The sequence below is a fragment of the Eptatretus burgeri genome, chromosome 18, assembly GCF_056783735.1.
Source record: "Eptatretus burgeri isolate ZD-2024b chromosome 18, Ebu_testis_v1, whole genome shotgun sequence".
NCBI lineage: Eukaryota > Metazoa > Chordata > Myxini > Myxiniformes > Myxinidae > Eptatretus > Eptatretus burgeri.
This window is the reverse complement of record NC_140978.1, coordinates 11,390,317-11,408,399: the sequence shown is the minus strand read 5'-3', so window position 1 is coordinate 11,408,399 and position 18,083 is coordinate 11,390,317. Positions and strand designations below refer to the sequence as shown.

Below are 18,083 nucleotides of genomic sequence, written 5' to 3'. Positions count from 1 at the left end.
TTTCAGCGACTCACTTTTGCGAGGCGGAATACTTTTACTTGTTGTTGGTAGTGTGAAAACTGACACAAGAGGAAACTAGAACGAAAATCTTCAACGTCGCAACATTGCAAAATCGCAACATATGCCTCCGCCCACATTATTACATCATAATAATACTTGTATCAAGTTTGATTCAAATCCCTGAACCCAGATTTAAAATATTAAATAATTCTGGCTGCCAGACCATGCTTCCGATCAGGTTGAAATTTAAAACATATTTCACATATCTACTCGATCGCAACTGTGACGTTTCACATCGATTGATGAAGCAGTTCAAGAGAAAGATTTCTCAAAGAATTTCGTTCAAACCAATAGGCTGCCTGACCATGTGACCCATTAATTATTCGTGAACACCCTAATATCCCAGAGGTTTGGGGAACATGTAAGTGAAGTTTCCCCTTGATCTCTCAAGCCATTCTGGAGAAGATTTTAAAATGTTTATTCTTCAAAAAAGCATAGCTTCCAAACCATGTGACCTATGATGTCATAGGTGGAGAATTTTTTGTTCCTCATGGATAGGCAATCATACCTGTAAAGTTTCATCTCAATCTGTTCAGCCATTACAGAGAATAAGATTTTTTAAGGTTTTATGTTGAAAATAATATGGCTGCCGAATCACGTCATCGATGACGTCATCAATTTTTTTGCCAATTACAATTTATCCTTAGATGATCCTCAAAATGTTTCATACTAATCGGATAAAGCATTAGACATGTGCAATTATGACGTCATGAAGCCACACATATGGTGTAATCAAACAAAAAAAAAAAATCAAACTCGTTTCCCATGGAGCAGTTTCAGAGATAGAGGTCCAAAGTTTTTCCTTTTTTCCAACATGGCTGCCACACCACATGACTTATGACGTCATAGTCATCACAAAAAACATTCCACATGAGTTGTCGCATCTATGGTGAAAATTTCGTGAAACTTCTATGGTGGAAAAAAAAACCACCATGCCGCATCACTTTGATACAACCCTGCTTCGATTGGACACCTGACCCACGACGTCCTCTATCAAATCAAATTCAGAATGGGTGCCGATCACGTCTTTGGAGTTTCACGTTGATCGGAAGAGGTTTTTTTTTTTGTCCAACATGGCTGAAAGACCATGTGACTGATGTTGAAATTTTCAACAAATATTCCCCATGCCGCGTCGATCGTATTTTAAAATTTTTTTTTTCTCTGAAACCACTTAGCCTTTCGATAGGAGGCTTTGCAGTGATGATCCACTACTGTTGCTGCAAATATTTTATTTCACAACGACCTCATCAGTCACATTGGTTTTAAGGAAATAATTAAACAATTATTTATCTGAAACTGTTTAACCTATCAATACTATACTTTGCAGTGACGATTCACTCCACTTGCTGCATTAATTTGACTTAAAATGACATCATCAGTCACGTGGTGTGGCAGCTACATTGGTTTCAAGAAATATATCAAAAAAATTATATTTCAGAAACCGCTGGAGTGATCGATGCGAAACTTTACAATTGTGATCTGCTGCCCTTGCTCAATGAAACAACTTTTTTTCCACATTGATCCGTTAAGCGGTTTTGGAGAAAAAGGTTTTCAAATTTTCAGTCTTCAAACTAACATGGCTGCCAAACCATGTGACCTATGGCATTGAAAATTTGGATGATTTGATGGAGGATCACGTGTGTGAATTTTTTTTGATTGGGTCTGGTTCGTTTTTCTATCCAATATGGCCACTGAATCATGTCACATCAACTAATCTTTATCACTCTTGTGTCAACAAGGCATGTTAATGACTAGCGAGTCCATGACTCGCCTCTTGCCCAGCACACGGGCAAATTTACAGCATGACACGAGAATCATGCAGCTATTTCATCGTGCCAAGAGGAGAGTAAAGCCAGATCCTTCATCCCAGCCACGTTCCTCTCACAACTACTGTCTGCTCTTCGAACCTCACCCTTCTTCCAACCCCGGACATGGCTTGTTGGCAAGAAAACCGGGAAGGCGGGGATTCTGCCTGCTCGGCACATTTGACTTGCTTGTTGTCACGGTTGTTGTTATAAAAACGTAATTCTTTCACGGCTGGCTTGCAAATACAAAAACGTAGGTCACAGGGGGCAATTACATACTGGGAGAAATTGATCTTAATCCCCATGTAATTAACACAGCACCCCCCCCCCCCAATGTGGTCGTCGACTGCCATACACCATTCGTGTCAATGTACGAGTTGTGAATTATTTTATAGGTCTTTTGGTACAACATCTTTTATGTTGTACTGGACTGTCAGTTGACTAACTGTAGCCCATCTGTTGCTTTGCACAATTTGTGTCAGCCTCCTTTGGCCTCTTTCATCAATGAACCATTTTTGACTGGTTGTCCTTTGGGTGGTGGACCATTCTTGATACACACGGGAAACTTTTGAGTGTGACAAACCCAGCAGCGTTGCAGTTCGTGACACTCAAACCGGTGCGCCTGGCACTTACTACCATATCTCGTTCTAAGACACTTAAATCTTTTGTCTTTCCCATTCAACTCTGAATGGCACACGTACACAATCTATGTCTAAATCGTCTCAAGGCTTAAAAATCCTTCTTAAACCTATCTCCTCCCCTTCATCTACACAGACTGAAGTGGATTTAACAGGTGCAATCAATAAGGGATCATAGCTTTCACCTGGATTCACCTGATCAGTCTATTTCATGGAAAGAGCAGGTGTTGATGCTTTGTATCAGTTTTGTATCAGAGTGTACATCAGCCAAGACATCTAATTGATGGCTTTTGAAACAAATGCCACAGAAGTGCCATTGTGTTTGCTTTTTTGCTACTTTTTGCTCATTGGGGCGAACCCCAAAAACTTGGACAGAAAAATTTTGACAGGTAGAAAAATATTCAAACGTGAGGGCTCATAACTTGTGAACTGTTGGATGAAAGTTTGTGAAATTTTGAATATGAATAGAGGAACACTTATTGAAACGTCGAAACTACACACAGCCACATAATTAGGGACACCGTAAAAGTGGACTTTGGAAAAATAGTTTTTCAATGCTCCAATTTGAGAAGAGAACTGGCTGAAACACGGAATACCATAAGTAATACAGAGAAACCGTTCCATTCCTGGGAAAAAAATGCCAGGGGCATGGAAAAGGCCCCTTTATATGGAATGTGCCATGTGGCAAATTGCAGAAAAGAATGGGCATTCCATGGCTTGTGGAAAATGCCAGACGATAGAAAATAAGACACATTCAAAAAAAATCTCGTGTGCATGCTGTACTACCCTTGTGTTCTGAGGAGGAACCAAGTAATGCTCTCGAAAAGTTCATATAAAGGGGCACCAATTTAAAAAAACAAATTAATCACACAGATGCAGATTATCTTATGCATTTTCGTTTTCAAGGTACACATAAAAATAAAAATAAAACTTTATATACTGATTGGGTTTCACCTAAATATGACCTCCCAGACTCAGCACACATGTGCAAGCTTTGCCAGGTAGATAGCATGGGCTTCAAATACTCCTGCTTGGTTGTATATAGAACCCGGTGGTTAAAAAAGAAAACGTTGCTTTTTGGATGTGTTTTATTGTCCCGGTATGCTGTTTTCCCTTCCCCTCCCATTGACCTCCCAAACAACTCTCCAGAGGTCAAGGAGAGGAAGGGGTGTCAAAGAATGTGTGAATTGGACAAATTCCTCCCTCCCAGAGTGTATAGTGACGTATGGTGAGGCATTGCTGTCCCCTCCCCCCCCCTCCTCCATCTTTCTCTCTTCCCCCTCTTAATATTCCCATCAGCAAAGCGACAGGTTGTATTTGCTAGTATAAAATACTGCATAAATAAAAAATGGTTCCCCTTCTCTTTCTGCTGTTCCTTTTGTTGTGATGCATCCTGATCCATTTTGTGCTCTTGCTCTTCCACAAGCCTCTACTATATCCCCCCCCCCCAAAAAAAAAAAACGGGACATGTGGATTGTGCTGATGGGATGGACAATCGTTGTGTCCTCAACAAAAATCAGGCTAAGAACTGGGGCACAATGGATACATTCCACAAACTAATTTTCACAAGCAACATCCTAAACCTGACAAGAACCTAAATGTGCAAAGTACAAGTATATGCCAAAATAAAAAAAATAAAAATCAGAGGATTGACAATATGAATGCAGGAGGGGAAGGGGGGGACCCCAGGGAGAGAAAGAATGTAACGATATACTCACTATCTGAATAGTACCACATGATTGAGAAAAATAGTAGCACAGAAAAGGAGAGTGGAAGAAGAAAACAACAGCACAGAAAAGTGTCATGTGGAAAAAAAAAAGAAGAAGAAGAAAAAAGCAACAATGAAAAGTAGGAACCATGGAAAGAGAAAGGCCATTGACTCATTTTCTTTCAAGAGCTCACGTTTCCTGGCGCTCAGCTATAGCTAGGCGGTCAGCATCCGGGTCATTTGCAAGGATCACACGTGCATCCTTTTTATCTGCTAGCCGCATGGACAGTGTCTGCAAAATAGAGATCCATCATCTCACAAACCTGAAAGACCACTACACACACGGTCTTTTTAATGTGCAATTGCAGTCATGCTAGAAGCAGGTGAAGGAACACACATGTCCTTTCCATGATATTGGCAAAAATAAACTAACAGGACACATTTACACCTTGGCGACCCTCTTGACGTTTAAACATCGATAACTACAATTGCATCAGGCAGCACATCAGTCACAAAATAAAAACAACCAGAGAGTTGGTGTCAAAGCCACCCAATGCTCGCCTGTTTATACATTTATCGTTTTTAAAAGACTATTCTAATAATAATTTTTATAAAGCATTGCAGTGAAGTCTGATCCAAATAATTTTAAAGCATTATATGTATTTGTATATTGTAATCAGTAAAAAAAATAGTGTGGTAGATAAAAACATTAGAAAGGAAATAACTTGCACCAAAAACTTAAACATTTTCACACTCACGCTGACACTCACGCTGGGGGTATTACTATAGCTCTCTGCTCTTCGAACAGGCGAGCTAATAAAAAGGTGTCAAATTGGTCATCACATCTGATTCGATTTTAATTGCAGACATCAAACTCTTCAAAAGTAATTCTTCACTTAAATGCACTGCTGTACTTCATGAGGATTGCGAGAGAGGAGAAGAACAAAGTTCTTCTCACACCCCCACACGCTCCCTAATAGTTTAGTGCTTCAGAATTGAGAGGTTAATGAGGTGTGAAGAGAAAGCAATGGCCAGTTATAATGCATGTGTAAAGTATTGAAAAAAAAATGTTCTGCAAACAGAAAATTGGTGACAAAGCAAGTCCAAGGCAGGATAACAGTTTGCAATAATACTATATGCACTGCTGTTGTCAAAATCTATACTAATGAATGCCACTGCGTGCGTGTGCGTGCGTGCGTGCGTGCGTGTGTGCGTGCGTATCTGTCCTTCATAACTCCGAAACCATAAAAACTAGCAGCCTAAAACTTTGCATGCATACTAAGGGAGCTTCAAGGAAGTGCATGACTGAAAATTGGGCGTTTGGGCAAATTAAAACACCCATTTTTTAATTAACAGGCTTATTTAATTGCATCATTTATCAGGCGCATCCTCGGTCACCACTCTTTATGGGGTCTTAAGGCGTATCCTGGGTAACCTCGCTGGGGTCTGAATCTGCCATGTTTTTTGGCCTGCTCAACCATGCCTTGACTTGGAACAGGCCGCAACGATTTCTTTATGACAAAGCTTTTTTTCCCTCACTTTCCTCGCTCATATTATCGAATGCCTGTTCATCATAGCTACGAATCGCTGTGTACATCGCTTTTGTAAGTGCTGTAATTGTCAAATTAGGAGCTTGGAGCAATTTCATGCATTATATCATACGATTTTCTATGATCTACTCTCACGGCCGAATTAAAGTATATCATCGAAATATTATTTCGGCTTTTAGGATCGGATATCGTCCGAACTAAATCTACTATACTAAAAAGATAGAATATGTTTGTATGTATGTTTGTTTGTGTGTCCTTTATAGGCAGCCGAACCGTTGGATGGAATGAGATGAAACTTGGCATGAGTGATCCTTGGGACATGAGAACGGACATAGGGGGTCAAGTTCAAGGTCAAAGATCACGGGGTCAAGGGGTCAAGGTCACCGGGTCAATTTCATCCGATCGAGACGGGACCAACGCCATTCGACAGATAATCAAAATTAAATGACAGTTGATTGACGACATTCACTTCCGACTTCCGGTTTGAGTTATGACGTCATAAATTGACTAAAACGTCAATTTTTCATGTTTGTTTGTCCTTTATAGACGGCCAAACCTTTGGATAGAATGAGATGAAACTTGGCATATGTGATCCTTGGGAACGGACATAAGGGGATCAAGGTCAAGGTCAAAGGTCACGGGATCAAGGTCACCGGATAACGTCAATTTCTCAATTTCATCCGATCGAGACGGGACCAACGCCATTCAAAAGATAACTGTACCCGCCCATGGGTGGGTACTTTGCTAGTAAGTGTCGAAATCTGGAGTGAAATCTGATAATTTAAAGAAATAACGAGTCATATAACCAAAGCCAATATACGTATTTACTTTATGCAAGCAAGGCAATGGTCCCTCCTCCATATATACACAAGAAAATGTGAAATTTTCGAATGCTTGGAGAATTATATTGAGTGAACAAAAGATTTAGGAATGTGTCAAAACTTACCAGCTTCATTGAGCTTTACGATTTAATGCATTCACTGCTTGACATCGTGCCGAGAACCCCAGAAGGACTGCTTATTCATCGTGCCTGCCAGATCCGTGTCTATAGTTTCAGAGGTTTCGCGAGGTGCTCTACAAGGAATCAAAGCAAATCTGATGAAAAACAGATGTTTTAAAATAAAGTTATAACGTTTGCGCAGACCGCGAACTGATGTACTACATGACTGGTGCACAGACGAGTAGGCAACGTGGCGGATTATCTACAATATATATTTCACGGGTGATTAAACTTTGCGATGTCTTCAGGGTTGTTCTATGTTAAACAGCAACCCTTTTGTGGATAAAGTCATTATTTGAACGAATTCATTTTATTTCTTTAACTGCTGCGGGCGCGGTGAAGACCGGCTTTAAAGGTAAAGGGCTACTTTATGGTATGCAGCCACAGTCTGGCTAGCCATTCCTTATTAACCATTAAATTGGAGTGCTTAAGCCACTAGCACCACACGAGTGGTCCACGCCACGTCATCCTGAGCCAGTTGTGAAATAACACCCGATTTCTGAGCCGTTTGCCGTATTAACGTGTTTTCTAAATTACTGAGCCAATTTTTTTTTTCCACCCATCACACGCAGCTGTTTATTAGGTCATCTTTATCATCTCAGTAGAGATGACCTAATAACCCCAGTCTCGAAGTCTGTCCGTCCGTCCGTCCACAATCAAACCGAGTGGAGACAAATAACCAATAGTGGAATGGATTGAGGTCGATGAGACATGCACAACGATATAACTTTCAAGGTCGTCCAAGGTCGAGGTCAACGTCACGAGGCTGTCAAAGTTGCGAAAATCGTCGATTTCAAATCGTATCTCCTCCCTCATTTATCAAGAGAGATCAAATGTTACTAGTGATTCAGATACTATGGACTATTATCGAGAACAACACGAGCCATTTTTTTGAAATTTGCTCTCGTTCCGATTTTATAGCCCTTCAAACTTCGTTCTGATTCCCTGTATGGGCCGTTCATAAAGTACGTACATACAAAAAAAAAGTATTAAAAAATTAAGAACCGGAACTCTCCGAGACAAATATTACATTTGAAGCTTTTGTCAGATTTTACTAAAACAATGGAATACAAGTTTATATGCACACTTACTTTCATTTATGACATCAACATTGTTTTGAATGTCAATTTGTACTTTTATTTTCAAAATTGACGTGCTGTGATATTAAAAGAAAAAGGTAAATTACACCGCGAGGGACTGTATCGTCATGGCTTACAAACATCGGTTCATAAGGAACTGCTGGCTTTGCAAGTGATTAGCGATGTATGAGGGGGGTGGGTGGGTGGTCACGAGCCTGCATTCAGAGGGGGGTGGGTGGTTCTGAAACCCGGAAGTAGAGCGTACGTACTTTATGAACTGCCCCTATTCCAGTCTGGCACAGAGTTACTTTCGACCTCTGGCAGAGATGACCGGCACTCCCGCTCGGGGGTATTTTTAAGGTTAATGTTTGTGATCATATCCCTGAAATGTCTACATAAATGCAACGTTGTATTTTGGTGAAAGCTTCTCGTGGTTTTTGGGTTGTATCCAGTATGTACTGTAGTCGGTAATCACACTGAATCCAACCTGCCGATTCCGAAAAATTGCCAGCATCAAGCACCAATTTGTGTGTGTGTTCGTAAAGCATAACATATTCTCTCCAATTCCCCTACCCATATTCCCCTATCTGCATATCTCTCTGTCTCTGTTTCTTTTTTTTTTGTCCCATCCTTACTCTACCCACTCCCAATACAGTGCAGTACCCTCCTCCCACACCTCTCTCGCTCCCCCCTCCTCGCTCCCTCTCTGGACATATCCGGATGGTGGTTATGTCTGGACGGTGTTTGTCTCCAGATGCGCCCAGACGGGAATTTGTCTCTGGACAACTTGGCTCCGGACGTGTCTAGGTGGTGCTTATCTCTGAGCGGTATTTATCGTATGACTGGTAGAAAATTGATTTTAGACATTATTTTGTTTCCATCTTCACTGTTATTCGATGCTGAAGCATTTTGATGAGACACTGTGAATCATAATTAACGCTCCATCGCATATCTGCCATCCCTTCCCCCATCCCGCCTCACTCCTGCTCCCTCATCTCTTTTCCCCTCTTCCTCCTCACTCAATCCACCCTTCACCCACCCCCGCAATATTCACGTCAGCAAAGCGATGGGTGGTATTTGCTAGTCTTGAATAAGATTAAAATCAAGCAATCTGTAGATTGCATACTTGAGTACATAAAACTAAATAGACATGAATATTATATGTGGTTCTCGATCTACACCAAGGAAAGGTAAGCTTGAACTATTTTCATAATGGTGAAGGGGACGTGAGCATTGTAGCAGCATTTCGATTGCGAGTTGCATAGAAACTGTTGCGCCGAGTGGAACCACTTGAAGACGAGACCAGATGGGGTAAGCAAATCAACCCTCTCTGAAGGTTATTAACGAAACAGTTGGGTTATCAGCGATAATCCCAATGCTACAAAGACAATTTTCCTGAGATCGGCACAGTTTACAGAAGCTTAGAATCCAGATCAGTAAAGTGAAACGGTCATGGAGTTTCAGAAACTCGGAATGACTCGATGTCATCTTTATCAAAGCTTTCATTATTTATTTATTTTTATACACAATCAGGAGGAGGAGATTGGTACCATACTCTGTGCAAAGTGTTGGTGCTGCTTAAGCAGTCTCCTTGGCTATTGGGTACAATCCTGGACGGGTCGTCACTCCGACACAGTATAGCAGCAAGCTGGCACTCATTTTGCCGACCTCGGAAGGATGACAGGCCGCGTTAACCCCAGCTGGTATTAATTCAACAGTTGAGTGAGATTTAAACTCAGGACCCTCGGATCCAAAGCCCACCACCCTAACCATTAAACCAACAGCAGTCATACACAATCAGGAAGGTGCAGTACCAGAAAGCAACAAACACAATGGCAGCGAATTTCCTCGATTAAGTGACGAGGGCGCCATCTATGGTCCAATCACATATGTTGTGGTCCCGATTCCTCACGCAATTGGATGTCAGTCATTACGATTAAATTGTTCAATCAACCATGTTGTGTATTTGCCTCAAAGTACCAAGTTAATAATTTATTGCAATCAGACCATGAAAATAGCACATATATATATATATATATATATATATATATATATATATATATATATATATATATATATATATATATATATATATATATATATATATACATATATACACACACATATACATGTAATAATTTTTTTTTTAATTCTGATGTCCCATTCTCTTTACAGAGCGTTGGTGCTGCCAAAGCATTTTCTTGGCAAGTGTTATACTGGGTGGTTTGCAATTGCCTTCCCAGCATCATTGCTCTGTGCTCTGTCCTCTTAAATACTGAGCATCAATTAAGGAAGCAGCACGTCCCATTTTTAAAGTCTTTGGTAAGACTCGGCCAGGGTTTGAATCACTGACCTCCCAGACTCAGAGCGGACACACTAACCATTACGCCACTTTAAAATACGTGCTTAGATGACATGTGCTGCTTCCCTAATTGACGCTCAACAATTAAAGGGGCAGAGCATGAACAAAACGCTGGAAAGGCAATGGAAAACTACACAGTACAACTCTCGCCAAGAAACTGCTTCAGCAGCACCAACGCTCTGTAAAAAGTATGGTACATCAAAATCAAAGTAGTAGCAGTAGCAGACTAGTACTAGTTTTAGTACTGGTAGTATAATTGCCAAAGCAAACATGCAGAGTAAAATTTGCACTCAGATAACATGATTTAAACCAAATGCTGTCCCAGGTGAGTACCATAGTTGATTTGATAAACAAAGATATTAGATATTCCATTGTTAGGATATACTTATATTTCAATTTATGTCGCATTGTTTTAAAGACAAGAACTTTGCAAGAAAAACCAACAATTAATTGCCTTTAAATGCCACAATTTGGAGGAAACACATTTCCTTCACTGGTATGTATTCTCACCAATCATTAATAAATGATCATATAATCTACATTAGCTTCAGATTAACCACAAATTAAGGTGTTCACATCCCTCCGACACAGCAACGTCGACAACAGTGCATGCAATTCCACGAAGAGGGTGAACCGTTGGCAGTACGTTCTATTCACCGATACGTCGAGAGTCTGACTAGACTTTTACGATTGATGTGCTAAAGTCTAGAGATGAGGTGTAGAGTGGTTTTCTCATTGTACCATTAGTGATGAGACAGCATGATTGCTTTGGTGGGAGCAGCCTGATGGTACGGTTACCATTCAAGTTGGCTGAACTTAACTAATCTTGTCATCATTTGGAGAGGTGATAATTACTCGATTCAGATAAAGGGATGAAATCATTATACTTGTCCTTATCCGTCTGACGAATTTTCATCTTAATGGATGACAACGCCGAGCCACACCGTGCACTTGTCAGAGCTGCAGTCCATAACCACAGCATTCTCTTAGACTGGCCAGCATGATCTCTCGACTCAGATTTAATATGTGTAGGACATTCAAGGAAGGCAGGACAAAGCATGGAAAGAGCATAAGGTGCAAGACTAGAAAGCCGATGGTAGAAGACTGAGAGACCAATAACCTGTCTGCGATGGTGAAGTGATATGCCCACAGAATCAGTTTCATCATGGGAGATTGCAATAATCTTGAAGGCCTTGGCTTTCACAGTGTCAAGCTGCGCAAGATAGGAAGCAGGGGATCCAGCTCAGAGAGGAGAGCAATACTCAACCAAGCTGCAGATGAAGTCCTTTTTGGTGGATGGGAGCCCAGATGTGACAAGGAAGGACTTTGTATGACAGAGGATGCCCAGTTGGTGGCTGGCATTGGAGGCCAACTTTGAAATGTGGTTTGCCCAAGAAATATGGCTGATAGTAAGACCCACAAGTTTGAATGACAACTTCCTCAAGAGGATTGTAAAGAAAGTAGATAGGAGGGGTTGCCAGACAGTCCTTTCGGAGAGAGATAGTGAAAGTGTGAGATTTGTCTGGATTGAAAGAGACATATATTCCAAGTGTTTGGACCAGCTTGTGATTTTTTTTTTCAAGGTCTGAAGAGAGAGAAGAGGCTGCAGCCTGCTTGTCTGAAGGATGAGGGATGTCACAGCAGAGGGTGGGGTCATCAGCAAATACAAAAAGAGGATTTTCCAGAGATTCAAAGAGATCATTGATGAAAATCAGGAATAGGACTGGACCCAGAACACTGCCTTGGGGCACTCCAGCCTTGACAGGGAGAGGAGATGTGAAAGGAATCCGTGGAGCGCCACATGTTGGCTACGAGGGAAGAGGAAGTCAATAAGGCATGTGTGGAGTTGGCCTTGGATGCCACATGCAGACAGTTCGGAGAGCAAGGCGGGATGCCAGACTGTATCGCAAGCTCGAGATACGTCGAGAGAGACGGCCCTGATCTCATGTCTAACATTGAGGGCCTCCATCCATTATTGGGAGAGTCGAAGCAGCACGTCCAAGGTAGAGTGACCTGGTCTGAATCCAAAAGTTTTGACGAGTAAACACCTGTTTTAAGAAATCCACATAAAATAGTCAAATGAGAACAGGGTCCTAAATTGAGTAGCAAATAAGTTGGTCCACGTCTACTGATCCACTTGTCTGGGATGACGTCATTCAAAAGCAGTCGCACGTTCGAAGCATAGGGGCAAGAAGCATGTCTTGTCTTGCTGGAAGAACCTGCTATTTGTCCCTGAACTACGAAGATTCAAATGTTTCAAAACAATTTCTGCAACATTGCAATGCAATGTGCACCACTGATTGTTCCTTCTTCAAATAAAAAATAAAGAAAATAAAAGAAGAAAGGCCCAATGATGTACGATGTCCTGAGAGTGCACACAACATGGATTTTTGCCGAGTCTTTCATGTTGCCAGACTTCCTGAAGTTTTTATCCCTCAAATGTGGCAATTGTGGTGGGTGACTTTTCCACTGATGTGAAATGTTGCCTAATCAGAAAATGTCAACTCAGAAAGAAACCCAGAGGAATTGTGAATTTACCAATAGCACAACATTGCCAATGAACAAAACTTTGAATTGTAATTTTATATGTCGTTTACAGTTTGATTGGACTCTATCATGCGTACATCCAAAGTTATTGAAGCTTAAAGTTGCACAAATACTTTATAAACACCCTGTCTAATGTATATATAAAAAGATTATTGGAAAAAGCAAAAAAGCAAGCTAACTCTTCAGCCAAAGGAATGCAATCTCATTGGGGAATCAGAACGGAAGGCCCATTGCAGGTGAAAGCAATGTATTGAACAATACAACCCATTACAAACTTAGTTGCACGTAGAAGTTGAAGGACCTGTAATATTCCCAAGTACATAGTGAGAACTTGGGGCAACAATCTGAAAATCTGTCCCAGCATGTTGCATCACATGACAGTGATTGAATATATACTCACAAGTGATTACTAAAATGGCAAGCAATAATGTTTATGGACAATTACAGTGAATTGTAGTGCAGTTGAGTCCGGATACAGTGAATATATGGTACAATCTTATTATAATTCACCGTCTGTCCATCTGTCTGTTCCCAGGTACCGCAAAAATGGCTGAACCGATCACAACCATTTTTGGGTGTGTAATCCTAGGACCCCTTGGAGTAAAATAGGCATAAATATAACAACGTGACCCCCTTGATGGCTCCTGTAGGGAGCGGGTGCTTCTAGTAAATGTAATACAACAAACAGTACAAACAACAAAGTAAGTAACACATCGACACAATGAATAGCAAAAGGATTCTGAAATGATCCTGCAAACCAGCAGACAATTTTTTTAAAAAAAAACGAGATGCCATCAAGGCAACAAGGAAGATGTCTGTGTTTCAGAGGTAACTTCCACCAAGCTTTCAGTCAAATATAGGTGGTCTGGCTGCTGGCAAGGATTCTTCTTTCCTCCATGGACATCTCCCGATATGCATCACAAGACCACCATCATGCAAATGCAAAAGTCAAGAAATTTCAGAAAGTGAACTAATAAGAATCCTTGCCATCATTCCGAGTACACGTGATGGAACTGCAGAATGTGAATGCCGAGAATATTTATAGTTTTAAGAGAAAACACCCATACCCCAAGCACTCCCTCCTCCCCATCCCTCCCCACACCCTTGATATGGCGAGGGCCCGGTTATTCTTGGACAGTGGAACGTCGTGCCATGTACAGTGTATCAACATTCCATGTTGTGTAATGTCTTGTGAGAACTTGTGTAAAAGGCTCAGTTGTTTTTCAAGTTTAAAAAGTCAAATCTGAAGGTACCCCATTTGAGTATGGCAACATGGTGAGGGTGTGTGATTAATGGTTAGCTCTGTGAAATCAGTGGTGTTTTTGCCATGATCGTATGCTTCATTTGTAGCCCTCTGAGCAATGAGTTTAGCGTCCCCCAAAAATGAATTTTTGACACAATGACCAGTTCACAAAACCTATCTGTTCATTATAATGAGAATCTTCAAGACTACTAACGAGCTCAAATGTGGAAAAAAAAAAATCAAAATAAAAGTGTTTTTAAACGTTCATACCAGCACACCCTTGCCCTCCTCTGGGTTTGGGTAGATAACAGTGGGAAACTCAGGGTCAGGATCACATTGTTCAGGTACGGCAGCTGGCAGGTCGAGTCCAAACACTGCAAAGGCTGACTGTACAAACACATGCCCCACACCATGCACTGATGTGTGTACAAAGCGCAGTGACGCTTTGGTATTCACTTCCCTGCACGCAAAGATACATTCATGGCAAGTTAATATAATTGAACCTGCAAGTTAATATAATAGTGCATATAGAGGAAAGGGCAAAGGGTCAAGAATGAAAATAAAAACAAGAGTGAGAATTACTTTGCAATACATGTCCCCGACCGGTCCCAATGAATGTTCAGGAGATAAAAATTTGATTGCGTTTAACGCACGCTCGAGCCGATACTGGAACCAAAATGAAGAAGAAACTCGAACCCAGTGTTTCATTAATTTCTAGGCTTTGCCCTTTTCATACTAATAATAACCCAATCTACATACATGAAGCAAAAACATGCACATGGCTTATGTGCATATACAATACATCATGGTTATATACCTGGGATCATTGCAATTGCACTGGGCCATGGACCAACACCCAGGCCTATGGCCTGACAATATGTGCTGTTTCATGCAATGGCAGCGCATGATTTTATTGGGGTGGAGTCAGGTCAGCTGTCCAGCCGATGGGTGTAAATGAGTCGGGTGGCATCAGGGCAGTTGAACACTGACCCATGTACAATATAATCTGTGATATTTTCTCAGTCTAGAAAGGGCATGACTGAAAAATTGACGAAACACCCTGAAACTTATCATAATAAAGCCATGTACCAAGTTTCACTTGAATATGTTAAAGGGTATGAGAAAAAAAAAAAGTCTGGCAAACCATAGATGGGCCAGACAGACAGACAGACAGACAGACAGACTCCTCCAGTGATACTGGGAGGGGACTTATAAAGATGGACAAAATACATAGCACTTCAGGCAATATGTATTCAATAAAACAGGAAATTAAATAGGAATGGTGAGATGCACAGCTGTGGGAAGAAGAAGACATCAGTAAATTAGCCTTCAGAAAAACGGATCAAAATTTGCCATATGAAGTGTCCAGTTGAACACTGCTGAGCTCTATCCGGCTATGCTCTGTTCAATCCAAATATTGAAACTTGATGCCTCCTCGAAGCTTATTCAGTAATCCAAAGAGGTGGAAATTGCACGATGAAAATCGAGACCATTGGAGGGATGGAACAGCTGTCGTGGTGCATCAATCGTTTTGCTGAAGAGTAGGCGAGCTATCGCTAGGACCATGGCCAAATTCCATTTTTTGCACCATTTGCTAATGGAAGACAAACGTGCACACAGTTGGTAATGGAAGATAAACATGATCACTTACAACACTTTGTTGCAAGTGAACAGGATCATTTCCCATTACAAATTCAAATTCATTTCCAAACCTTTTGCATGACTCAAACACACATCACCAAACTGTCCAAATAATCTAGATTTCAGCTTGTTTAACATTTTAATTCACCAGAAACTTCGTCACAACACTCTTGTTCCACAGCACACAGCAGATTGTTTGCTGCCATATTGTTACCGAGTTGGGTCATTTAAATATCCCAATCCAAACTCCGCCCCTCGACCGGCAAAGGCAGAGCGATGATGCGCCACAGCCCAAGGCAATGTGAGATAACGAGCTGGCAAACGTCATATGACGTATGATGCTCGCTCGGCGAAAGCGCTGCTATTTTAGATTTTTACATCAATTTGTTTAAGAATAGAAAATTTTTTATTGTGACGTTGACATTCCACAAATGGAAATAAGCCAGCACAGCAAATTTCAGGTAAATTGGCCCAGAGGTTTAGGTCAGGTATGGGAGCATGCGCCGGAGCAGTGAGTCGCTGCGTCCACTTTCCACCGGTACTCTAGGAACCTCCGTCTGACCATCCTCCAGGCAGATGCCTGGCCCATCCACATCTCCTTGAGATTCCGATCAACCTGTTGCAACCAGGAGGCGCGTGGTCGGTCCGTTAGCATGCTCCACTCACGAGGCTGCCTCGCTGAGAGAATCTGGTGAGCAGGATCAGCACCAGGAAAATGAGTCACATGTCCAGGAAAATGAGCCACATACAGCTGCAGCTGATGCTTACAGATGATACAGGTAACAAATTTCATCTGGGTTTCTCTCAGCAACCGTACATTTGGACACAAAGTCTGACCAGCGACAGCCAAGGATTCTTCAAAGAGACATGGTACGAAAGGAGTTAAGTCTCCATCTCAGATACTTCGTCAGAGTCTAAGTCTCACGTCCACAGAGCAAGACTGGAAGGACCAAGAACTTAAACACTTGGAGATTCATCCTCCTGCATCGGTACAAACAACAGCACACCCCATGATCCAGTGAATCCATGACTCCCTAGGCCCAACTCAGGCATTTGTCGACCTCTGGCTTACAACAATGCGGAGACATGAATATCACGGCGAAGGAAAGTGAATCTTTCTGTGACCTCAACATCCTCATCACAAACAGTTACAGACAAGATAGCAGCATCTAAGATGTCATTGAAAGCTTGGATCTTAGTTTTGACCGAGGAAACCGGTAATCCCAGCAGCTCAGACTCCTCATTCAGTGCCTCGAGAGCCGCTAATGTGTATATGGTACACATTTACAAAGATAATTTGCATGTCCCACCTTCAAACCTCCAGGGAAGGAGGGGCAAGTGAAGTCGCTGCAACCATTCCCACAAGACCAGTAGTCCCCTTTGCAAGTTTCGCTGGTTGAGATTGCATAATAATAAGTAACAACGAAACACATCAGCGAAGAAGATAAATCGAAGATTTTGACACAAATGGCCACACGGGCGACCGAAGACAAAGGTTTTGGTGGCATTTGGCACCCAGGCCACCGTATATTTCGAACCCTGCCTTATAAAGGGAAGAGGAGCAGAAAAGTGTGTTTTGCAGAATGAGGTGTTTTTACGGTAGCTGGAGTGCAAATCCTGCCACTAACCTCCCAGAAAGAGTGAAACTTAACTGCAGGAGGACGTCCACAAACACAGTTGGGCACTAGATATGAATGGCGTTGGCTCACAAGGAGCTCCTCTGCCCTTTGACAGGTTTCGTTTTTAATGCTGCTGGGTGTGCATATCCATACACCCTCCTCACCAAGAAACCCGATGGGGGGGGGGGGGAGACACGATTTAGTCGCTGACAACCCGAACATGAAACAGGTGAGTACAGGTTTGCATGGTACGTGTACCAAGTCACAGATTTGATGTGGCCTGACCTGACAGTTCGTACGTGGGACAAACAAATACTGGAGAACTCATACACACCCTTGCACAACTGTGATATCATTGCATCCAGCTTGAGTTTCCACTCCCATTCCACAAATATTCAGTATTTGTCATTCTTTCACACTTAAAGGGGAACCCAAACGCAAACATTATTTTTCTGAAAACCATCGAGAATCATTAATCACGGTCAAATTTTAAGGGAAAAAAAAATTTTTGAATTTTTTTTTGCCAATCACTAAGTGTCGAAAAAAAGCCCTGCAGTGTAGATTTTCAATTTTGTCAGTGACATCACATCAGGAATCCGTATTGAGCCAAACGGCAGTTTACATCGAGCAACAGTGCATGTCAAGCTCAGATTCCGATACCGATTCCACTGTCAATCGCAACTCTGAAGGTTCTCGGAATGTTGAAACTGATCAGTGGGATTTTGAAGAAATAAATGGAGACAAAATTGGTCATGGAAACATTTCCGGGGGAATTGTGGAGCCTTATCGTTTCAAGCCTTATGTGAGCGATTCAGAGCAAGAAGGTGGAAG

General features: G+C 41.7%; 1 protein-coding gene across 1 annotated transcript in view; it reads right to left on the bottom strand.

Annotated features, from left to right (window-relative positions):
* The window catches only part of PGM2 (phosphoglucomutase 2), a 63,356-nt gene that overhangs the window by 13,389 nt on the left and 31,884 nt on the right, over positions 1 to 18,083 (bottom strand). The window contains exons 7-8 of the mRNA XM_085864185.1: positions 14,263 to 14,452; positions 4,406 to 4,503 (exon numbers count right to left, since the gene is read on the bottom strand). Of these exons, the coding sequence (XP_085720311.1) occupies positions 4,406 to 4,503; positions 14,263 to 14,452 (288 nt within the window). The remainder of the gene's footprint in view (positions 1 to 4,405; positions 4,504 to 14,262; positions 14,453 to 18,083) is intronic.